Source organism: Physeter macrocephalus, chromosome 10 (genome assembly GCF_002837175.3).
Source record: "Physeter macrocephalus isolate SW-GA chromosome 10, ASM283717v5, whole genome shotgun sequence".
In the NCBI taxonomy this organism is placed as follows: Eukaryota; Metazoa; Chordata; class Mammalia; order Artiodactyla; family Physeteridae; genus Physeter; species Physeter macrocephalus.
The window spans coordinates 22,027,299-22,038,817 of NC_041223.1; the positions used below are offsets into that span (position 1 = coordinate 22,027,299).

The 11,519-nt window shown below is 38.8% G+C and overlaps 1 protein-coding gene across 1 annotated transcript in view; it reads right to left on the reverse strand.

The window, feature by feature from the left end:
• The window catches only part of AIG1 (androgen induced 1), a 233,637-nt gene extending 222,382 nt beyond the window's left edge, over positions 1 to 11,255 (reverse strand). Inside the window, 3 exon segments of the mRNA XM_007114298.3 lie at positions 10,741 to 10,977; positions 10,980 to 11,038; positions 11,041 to 11,255. Coding sequence (XP_007114360.2) covers positions 10,741 to 10,977; positions 10,980 to 11,038; positions 11,041 to 11,131 — 387 coding nt within the window. The 5' untranslated portion in view covers positions 11,132 to 11,255.
• Positions 11,256 to 11,519: the final 264 nt, after the last annotated feature.

The window sequence follows — 11,519 nt, forward strand, 5'->3', positions numbered from 1 at the left end:
CAATCCACTTTAAATATATCACTATAGATAAGATAAAAGTAAAAGGATGAAAAAAATATACAATCAAAAGAAAGCTGGAAAAGTTATGTTAATATCAAGCAAAGCAGACTTTGGAACAAGGAAAATTATCAAGGAAAAAGAAGAATATTTATAATCATAAAACAAACAATTCATCAAGATACATAGCATTCTTAAATGTGTATGTACTTAACAATGTATATGCCCCAAAATATGTGAAGTAAAACTGAAACAAGAAATAGACAAACCCATAATTACACTTTTACACGATTACAGAGAGACTTCAATGCTCCTCTCTGTTAATGAGAGAGCAGGCAGACAGAAAATCAGCAAGATATAGGAGACCTGATCAAGGTTATCCACTAACTTAATGTAATTGACATTTAAGAACACTCTACCTAACAAGAGAAGAATACATTTTTTTTCAATTGCACATGAAATATTCAACATGATAGTCCATATTTTAGCCATAAAAACAAACTTAACAAATTTAAAAGAATTGAAATCATGCAGAAAATGATCTCTGATCATAATGGAATTTAAACTAGAAACAAATGACAGAAAGATATCTCAGATATAGCCAAAAATGTGTAAATTAAACCCCACATGTTTAAATAACCATTGTAAAATAGAAAGACTCTCATGGGGGCAAGGAATATATGGGAAATCTCTCTACATTTCCCTCAGTTTTGCTGTGAACCAAAAACTGCTCCAAAAACAGACTTGATAATTTTTTTAAATAGAAAGACTCAAAGGAATTTAAAAATTATTTTGAAGTGAATGACAATGAAAATAAAATGTATTAAAACTTGTGAGATGCAACTAAAGCAGTACTTAGTATTAAATGTTTTAAAAGGGAAGAAGGACTCAATTTAATAAATAAACAATCTGTTTCCACAGATTTATTAGTTAAGAAACTAATAAAGCAGAACCAATTTAACCCAAAACAAAAGGGAGAAAGTAATAAACTTTAAAAACAGAAATCAATGAAATTGAAAACAGAAAAACAATAGGAAACAACCAGTGAAACCAAAAGCTGACCTTTGAAAAACATAAATAAAATGGAGAAGTCCTTAGCCACACTGATGAAGAAAAAAGAGATAAGACACAGATTCCCAATATCAGGAATGAAATGTGGTTATCACCACAGACCCTAAAGACAATAAGAGAAAGATAAGGAAAGAATGTTGATATTAGATGAAATGGATCAACTTTTTGAAAGATATAAACTACCAAATCTCAATGAAAAAGAAAGAAATAAGCTGAATACTCCTATATCTTGAAATCAACCAAAATGAATTTTAAACAAAGAAAACTCCTGGCCCAGTGGTTTTCACTTATAAATTCTGTCACAAATTTCAGGAAGAAGTAAAAACAATTCTGCTCAATCTCTTCCAGAACACTGAGGAGGAATAAGGCTAGCATTACACTAATATCAAAGTCAGGCAAAGAAGAAAAATAAAAAACTCCTCACAAATATTCCTCATTAACAGAGAGGTAAAATCAACAAAATATTAGCAAGTCAAATTAAGCAATATATAAAAAGGACAATATACCACAATCAAGTGCATTCACCCCAGGAGTGTAAGACTGACTTAATATTCAAAAATCAATCAATGTAATTCACCATATTAAGAGGGAAAAAAGCCATATGAACATATCAATAGATGCAGTTAAAATCATTTGACAAAATTCAACATCCATTTATGATATTTTTTTAAAAAGCTTCTCAGTAAACAAGAAACAGAAGGAAATGTACTCAAACTGATAAAGGGTATATGCAAAAAAAGTCTATAGCTACTATTATACTTACTTGCAAAAGGCTATTTCCTCCTAAAAAAGAAATGACAAGAATATCCACCCTCACCACTTATGTTCAGCATCATATTAGGAGTCTTAACTAATGCAATAACACATGAAAAAGAAATAAAAGCCATGACAATTAGAAAGGAAGAAAACTGTCTCTATTAGCAGATGATATGATTGTCTATACAAAGAAAGAAAATTTCATGAAATCCACAACAAAGCTCCTAGAATAAGTGAATTAGCAAAATCATAGGATATAAGGTCAATATGCAAAAATCAAATGTATTTAACATTTAACAAAAAATAAAATTTAACAAAACAATACTATTTGTTCCACTGAAGAGGACATACACATGGCAAGTAAGACATGAAAAGATGTTCAAGATTATTAGCCACTTGAGAAATGCAAATTATAACCCCAATGAGATAGCACTACACACCAATCAAAAATTAATTGGATGTCATCAAAATGATAAACTTTTGCTCTGCAAAAGACGCTAAGATCATCCTCAATTTACCACGGTGTCACATCCTGATAAACTCATGGTAAGGTGAAAATATTGCCTACGTCAAAAATGCACTGAACACATAACCTACTGAACATCATAGCTTAGCCTAGCCTGCCTTAAACGTGCTCAAAATGCTTACATTAGCCTACAGTCGGGCAAAATCATCTAACCCAAAGCCTATTTTATAATAAAGTGTTGAATGTCTCATGTAATTTACTGAATACTCTACTGAAAGTGAAAAACAGAATGTAAGTGTATTGGTTGTTTACCCTCCTGATCGCATGGCTGACTGGGAGCTGGGGCTCGCTGCCCTGCCCAGCATTGCAAGAGCATATCGTGCCACATATCACTAACCCAGGAAGAGATCAAAATTCAAAACTGGAAGTACAGTTTCTACTGAATGTGTATCACTTTCATATTATAAAAAAGTCGAAAAATCAAAAAGTCGAACCATTGTAAATTGGGGCCTGTCTATACCAACAAAAGGTAAAGATACCTCCAGACAGGGAGAAAATGTTTGCAAATCACGTATTTGACAAAGAACTTCTATTCAGCATACACAAAAACTCTCAAAGCTTAACAGTAAGAAAACAATCCTTTTTTTTTAATGGGCAAAGGATTTGAACAGGCACTTCGTAAAGAAGATATATGTATGATAAGAATGCATAAGAAAAGAGGCTTAATACCATTAGTCATGAGGGAAATGCAAATTAAAACCACAATGAGATACCACTGCACAACTATTAGAATAGCTAAAGTAGAAGAAAAATTGACAATGCCACACACTGACAGGACGCAGAGCGACTGGAACTCTCATACATTGTTGATGGCAGTGCAACATGGCACAACCACTCTGGAAAACAGTTTGGCAGTTTCTTATCAAGCTAAACATATACTTGCCATATAACCAAGCGATCCCACTCCCAGTGAAAATAAAAACTCATGTTCATACAAAAACCTGTACGCAAACGCTTACAGCAGCTTTCCTCATAATCACCCCAAACTAGGAAAAACTCAAATGCACTTCAATTTATGGGTGAATCAACAAAGCGATACATCAATACCATAAAATACTACTCAGCGTTAAAACAGAACAAATCATGGATACACACAGCAGCAGAGAGGAATCTGAAATGTATTATGCTAAACGAAAAGCGCCAGGCTCAAAGGCTATATCCCATATGCTTTACATATTTGTCTAGAAAAGGCAAAACTACAAGATAGAAAACAAACCTGTGATTGTTAAGATTCAGGCGAGGGTTTGACTATAAGGGGACAGCACAAGGGAATATTTTAATATTTTTAGGTGATGGTGGTGGTGGCTACTATGCATCCGTCAAAACTCAGAACTGCACACCAAAAAAAGTGAATTACGGTGTATATTAATTTTAAAAAACAAATTTACACAAACCATATGTACATATTGAATTTTTGTTTTAAAGAAAAGTACATATATGGCTCAAAAGGCAAATGCCAAAATACTAACATTGGTATCTCCTTTAATTTAAATATAATTTTAAAATAATTTTTATAAATAATATTTTTCTGAAATCTGAATATATAAATGTGCACACACATATATACACATACATGCACATAATGTATACATGCATATATATGCAGTCTGACTTTCCCTCTATGTGTGTTTCTGAGTGTTCATGAAGTTCTGAAGTAAATACCATCTTGAAGCACTACAATGCTAAGATGCACTGAAAATTAGGGATACTTAAGATGGAATATATTTGCTTCCCTACGGTTTCCAGTATTATACAAATTTTCTGGAATTTTATGTAGTTTTGAAATTAAAATTTTAAGTTATAATACAGCCTGACAGTTCTAAATATGTCAATCTGAAAGGGCTAGACCATTGTCTCACAGACTTTTTAGAATTCCATGCTTCTAAAGCACTGTCATGAACACATGCCATTTGCTCAAGATTCAAAATGACAGTATTCTTATCACTTGGTGAATTCAAGCAATTTCTCTGGTGATTCCCAATTAGCCTGTCTTGATCCAGCCTATCAAAGCAACATTGCATACCTTGCTGCCCTCCACGATGGATCTGATCCAGGGGTCTCTCACATGCAGAGAGAGGTCTGTACTCACTGTCCTCTGGCAGGACTACCCTGCAGGTGAGACAGGGGCCCTTTAACTGTCTAGCCACAGGCTGCTAGACGCAAAAGATATGTTGTTATGGAATCCTAAGCAGTAAGATTTTTCCAAGTGTGCTTGGATCACAGGAACATCTGATTCAATATGGAAAACTGTAATATTGTTCACACTTCCACAGAAACATATGACATTTCAGGGGAACACAGAGAAACAAATGAAAGCCTCAAGAGCAGCTACCAATTTTGTTAAATGGTATACCAGACATGGGGGATGGCAGAGATGGGAAAAGAAGTGACCTCAACATGGTCAGATGACTCTGTAATTTCAATAACATTTGCAACTAAGAAAGGGAATTAGAGATTGTATCATCAACTATTTCCCCGACTCTGACAAAACCAGGCCCCAATTTTATGTTTGATCCAAAAGAAACACTTTCAAAGAGGGGGAAAAGGACTCTGTGTAAAGTATTATACTCAAAATTCTTCTCCCAGGTTAGGAAAAAGTATTATTTAATCCTTAAAGTTTACGTGCATTTTAGGGTCAAGTCTGATTGTACTGAAAAAAAATTTGCAGTTTCACCCTCTTTGTATAATATCCAAAAAAAAAAAAAAATAGATAAAACCAAACCAAAACAAACCAATCTAATTTTGTTCAGACTACTCAATGAACTACTGGCCTTCACATGGCACTCTGCGGTTTTGACTGGCAAAGCTAAGTGTCATAGTTACATAATAGTATGTAGAATCTCTTCTCAAGATATTTTATTTCCTATTTAAAATTAAGCCATGGATTTAATGGGGTCAAGAATATTTTATTATAAGTATATAAGTAAATATGACAAACTCAAATGCATCATTTAGTATACTTATACAGTTTTTTCTCCCTTTTAAACATTTTTAAAGGTCAAAAATTCTTAGTGTGTCTAAAAGCAAAAAATGTATCCTCCAGCTGTACTTGACCATTTCCTGCTCTTTGAACACCCCAAGCTTTTCAACATCTGAGCCCTTATTTATCCTGCTCACTCTGTGGTTTTCTCAAATTCTTTTGCAAAACGGATTTAGATAACAAAAATAAGTACCCAGATTATATTACCTTAAACCTCGGCAAAAATGCCTTCACCCAGTCAAAACAGAAGACCATGCCTTTGGCTTTCATAAAATCATAATATTAAAAAAATCAACAATAAGAATATTTCTATAGATAATCTGCTAGAAAACAATCAAAGGCATTATCTGCTATGCTACCCGATGTCATTTATATGACTAGCTGAGTGATAAATAACCTTGCCAAGTCAGTGTCTGGAAAGAATTGTATTTTTCCTGATAAATTGTTATGCTTCCTTTATTCCAACAGTAGAGACAATGCAATCAAATGTGTATTCTTTTTCACCTGATTTCCCTAAAGATTAGCCAAACTTGTTTCTCAATTGCAACAAATAGCTTACCCTTGGTGCCAAATACATATTTTTCTCTTTCTTTTACTTTACAGTTGTAATTTTGTTACAACATGTTTTTAACTATGTCACAGTAAAAGTGACATAATTAAATATATTTTGAAATATGTTTAAATATGTTTTAAATATAGTTGGCAGAATTAATATATGAAGGCTGTGTCCTACAAGCTATTCCATGTTAAATTACAGAACAAAACCAGCATGACCTAGAGCAGCATTTTTCAAACTAAACTGTGAAAAAGAATCACCTAGTGATCTTATTAACAGGTAGATTCTTATTCAGAAGGTCGGGGGTGGAGCTGGAGGGTCCACATTTCTACCAGGCTCCCAGATAAGATCACTCCTGGTCCTCACACCACACTTTGAGGAGGTAGGGCCTCACCAGTGTGCAGCCTGTGCATGAATGGGAAGTCAGTATAGGAGAAATAATGAATATACTGGAGCCCTAAGACATGATAACTATCAACATGGTGAGTACCACAAACTAGAGCAAATGGGATCATCACATTTCCATTTCAACCTTTAAAAATTACAGCGTCTTAAATCCAAAATCAATATTAATTTTTTATAACAAATGTCCAGTTCATGTTTTTCAAAGAAGTTGATTCTTATTCACGTGTTAGACATTCTACCATCTAGAGCGGAATAAAATTCTGGTTGATAAATTTCAAAAAAAAAAAAAAATCCGTAGTGTTTTGAATGTTTTTAGGAGGAAACGGGACAAGAAGAGAATACTCATTAAACATCTGGAAAGTTACATTTATTCAAATGTTTCCTAACACCCAATGTATTCCAGCACTACTTTGAGGCCTCAACATCCAGTTTCCTTTTTCTTTTAATTTATGTATGTTGGTTTGATTGGTTCCTCATTTCTATTATTTTGGGGGACAATTATTATATAACTTTGGAAATTATTTGATTAGTGAATAAGTGAATGAATCTGCATCATTTGAAGAAAATCCATCAGCTGTGATACTGGTTAAGAAAATATCTGAACATTAGTCAGTTTAATTTTTTTTTCTTTCCAGCTTATTTCCAGTTAAGAGTATTCCTCCCAGCATGGCATGTTTCATAACGATAATTTCTAAAATACTTCACAGTAAAGAAAAGGCCCAGTTTTTCCAAAGGTATTCCATTTTCATAGATTCTCATATTGCCTGTTGTCACATGTATGTCCCCTCAGCACAGTTTCTGGTTAAAACTAAAATTAACCAGTTATCTAATACACATAAAGAACTAGCTGAGTCACCACATCAGTACAACAACATTTAAGGTTTTTTTTCTAGGTCACAGGATTTAGAGCCAAGTGTACTAGTCTTCTATTGCTGCTGCAACAAATTAGCATAAATTTAGTGATTTAAACACAAATTTATTATTTTATAGTTTTGGAGGTCAGAAGTCCAAAATGGGTCTCACTGGGCTAAAATCAAGGTGTCAGCAGAGCTGTGTTCCTTCTGGAGGCTCTAGGGATAATTTATTTCCTTGCCCTTTCCAGCTTGTAGACACCTCCCACATTCCTTGGCTCCTGGCCCCTTCCTCCATCTTCAAAGCCAGCAATGTTGCACCTCTCTGGGACTTTCTTCCACCATCACATCTTCCTCCAACTGACTCTTCTCCCCTGCCTCCCTCCACTTTTAAGAAACCTTGGGGTAACATGGATAATCTGAGCAAATCTCCCTATTTGAAGGTCAGTTGATTAGCTACTTTAATTACTTTTCCATGTAACCTAACATACTCACAGGTTCCAGGGATTAGGATGTAGACATGCTTTGGGGGCCTATTATTCTGCCTATCATGCGGAGACAGTATTCCATTTCCATTTACTTACTTGAATTTTCCTGAAGCACTTTTAGTTCTTTTACAGTTCTTCGATTCTAGGAAAAGAAGCTCTTGGGGAATAACAATAAGAGTATAACATTACTGATAACAGTATAAGATTACTGAACATTACTAATGTTGAAATATCTTCTTAAGCGGTATCACAGCTGATGAATTTTTTTCAAATGATGCAGATTCATTCACTTATGCAATTACTTTCATTTCACTTTTTACCATGAGCTCTGATTCCATTGGGATGACTCTCATACTCAAAGTAAGGTATGGATATAGCTGGAACGGGCCCTGCCACATAACCATATGATCCTGGATACGTGTCGCCTGAGATTCCTGAGCTACATTCTGGTACACTGATGCCATGGATCATAGAATCAGACTGTGGCCACCAGGATAAATGTCCTGACTCTCTGTGATCCAAGTTGGCTAGGACAAGGGCCATCTCACTGAAGTTTTGAGAAGCTAAACCCTCTTCCAAAATTGCTCTAATGAGCTTAGTTAGAATCATTAAAAATGTCCAAAGCACTAAGTAATAAAGTTTTTTCAGCTTTTTTTAACACAGAAAAATGAAAAGTTAAATGGGTAAATTATAGTAGCCTAATCTTTTCATACCAATATTAGGGACTCACAGGCTGGTTGTTTTAACAGCTGTACAATGCTTAAGCTCCAAAGACTCTAAATCTCTAATAACAAAAAGAATAACACTTTGCATGAGTGTTTCTTTGAATATATTCTAGACATATTTTCTCACAGGAACCCTCAATTAAAGATTTATTATATTTTAATCAGAAGCCACAGAGATAAAAAGTTTGAATGATTGGCTGAAGGCCCTATACAAACTGAATTTAAATATGAAACAAAGTAAAAGTTTCAAATTTGAATTTATGGCCTGAATTCTGGGAGACAAAAATATATTTTCCATGATTATTATTTAAAACAGGCAGGTCCAACCACCAAATGCTAAAATATAAAGTGTATGACAGTTTAAGCAGAGTCAGATTGGCTCTACTACAGTTTCACGTCACTCAAAGGTTATGAGAGGTACATTGTTTCTCGTGAGTCTTGTTTTATAACGCACAGTAAGCAATGCCAATGTGAGTTGTCACTTCTCGCATGGGTTAACAATACCCTCAATTTCTACCGCTCTCACCTGCTAATCCCCTCCCCTGCGCCCCCAAAACTATATCTAATGCAAAGGTGCTTCTGAGAACTGTTCATAGTTTCTATGGTTCTGGTGGGGTTTCCATCCGTATTTCAGCTCAGTGCTGTTCCTTGACAACACTCAAACGGGCCAGCTCAAAGTGAGATCAGGAGAAATGGGATAAGGTAGTGATCCAAGAGAAATTTTGTTCACATAGCCAGTAAATTCTGAAAATCTATGCACATATTTTTAAAATAACATCTAAATATTTTTAACATAAGTTTGAACAGTTGAAAAGGGGACATGATTTCTAACACTCTGATACATATGTATCACAACTTCAGGGCTGCAGGTTTCAGTCTCCGGAAGTCTGCTACATAACATAAAAGGTAGAGCCAATCCTCAATGACGAGCCAATCAACCCAAGAAGACTTTCTGTCAAGGTAAGTCTGACTTTGTTTTTCAATCAAATATGAAGATAGTTCTAGTGACAACTGTCTATCTCCTGAATCCTAAAAGGAACAGATAAATATAGCACAGAGCCTTGTCACGTGCTTGTCCCTTGGATGAACAGGGCAGAAGAAAGGAGAACCGGCAGGCAACACCCGTGTTCAGAAACAGATCAGTTTCAAGAAAGAGCTTGAAGTTGAGGAATTGAAAATTGAAACCCCTGAAACGCTCTATGTCCTGGTCAGTCTTGGTGCCCAGTTTGGAAAGTGCTGGGGAAAAGGACTTAAACTCTTCTCTGAAAGTATCTAACATGATACAAATTTAAAATGGTATTTCTATACAAAAACCTGCTGACTGCGTATCTTTGAAGCATCCTAAGCCTTTGGAAGTATCTTAAAACAGGTGTCAAGTTCTCTTCATCAAACTGAAGGGTCAACAATTAGAGATTACAATCTTGCTTGTGTATAACCTTGGACGGGCAGTTCTGGCAATCCAGGAATTGGTTCTACATTTTCTCTCGTCCTCAGAACTCCTCGCTTTTGTTTTAATTCTCTGTCCATACTTGACCATCTTTTAGTGTATGTTTGAGCCAGCCTTTCACCCTGAAGTTCCTAGGTTCCACCCCATGTCCTTATTGGGTTTTATGCTCATGTGATATTTCTCCAGCCCTTTTAGTGCCAGAAGTGGATAAACTGTTAAAAAGCAAAAGAAAACCCTCCAACTGCCAAGGCCATCATTGTGCCAATAGAAGAGCTGCTTATGCGAACTACTGCGAACTTTTACATGGGAAGATGGGCAAAGTATAAAGTCCCACTGTGAATGCGTTTTGAAAAGCTCTCTTCTAATGCTTCTGGGTCGGGGGGAGGCGGGAGGTTGGAAGTAAATTACTGACAATGGGCAAAAACAGATGCAAAGAAGACAACTTTATTAGGCGATTTCTCTTCTTTATGAGGAGCTTTCTCTCCTTTGTTAGGAGGACAGTCCTTTCAGAGGAAGCGCCAAGTAATTCGACAATACCCAGTTTCCTTCAGCTGCTGCGACTTGATCCCACGGTGGGTGCTCTGGAAAGCACCTTGGGGGCGAACGGGGCTGAGGCCGCCCATGATCAAGGTCGTCTGGTCCAGTTGCTAAGTTGAGAATCTTCCCGTGTCACCTCTTAGAAGCAGGTGTGTGTTCCCCTCCAAAGAGCCCACCACCTGGCTGCGCCCCACCTCCACTCGTGCCCCAGCTACCAGGTAACGTTGGGTGCTACAGAAGGTGCTGCTGCGGGGGCAGCCTGGCCTTCAGACGCAGTCACTGGGGAAGAGGCGAGGACCGGGGTGGATGCTGGAGCACGCGCGCAGGTGCCGGCGCACCCACAAACACACCCGGGCTCGGGGTGAGGGGAGGACGGGGGAGGGAGAGGGGGGCGGCCTTACCAGATCAATGAAAGTCAGGAATTTCCAGCTCCCTCCGTAGGTCTGGTGCGAGGGCATTTCGATGGCCTTGTAGTTGCACAGGATAGAGCAGTAGGACAGCAGGATGGCCACCCGCAGCACCTGGCAAGGGACAAGCGCCATGTTCGCGAAAGGCCTGGACGGGCTCGGCGACGAGGAGGGCGGGCGGCGCAGGGCTCGGGCGGGCGCCGTGGGAACTCCGGCCGCGGGCGGGGCGGGCGCGCGGGCGGGCGCCGGGGCGGGACGTGTCCCGCGGGACCGGCGCGACCGCGAGCGCGCGGGCGACCTCGCGGGCGGGGCGGGGCGGTGTGTGCGGGCACCGGCGGCTGCCGGGTGGGCGGTGTGGCGTCAGCTCTTTCGTCATCTCCGTCATTCTGCTCCTGCCTTCGCGGGCCCCGGAGACCCGGCCCGGGGCAGCCCCTCAGAGCCCCGGGAGCGGGTGGGCGGCCTCCGAGGGCTACCGGGGCTCGGGGAGCGCGCGCCGAGCTCCGGGGACCGCGGCCAGCGGCAGCGGCCGGGCGGAGAGGGAGCGCGGCCCAGGGTGAGCGGGCGCGGGGCCGGGCGCGGGGGCCGGGCACCCCGCCCGGAAGGAGCGGACCCCAGTGTGGGTCGACGGTCCAGCTCGGGGACTTGCTGGCCAAGTGGCACCGGTGGAGGCGCGCACGTGGGGGGGGGCGGGGTGCAAACCCGTGAAACGGGGCCCCCGAGTGACTTGCCTTATTTTGGACCCAACTGGAATTTTAGTGTTAGACTACTGTTAA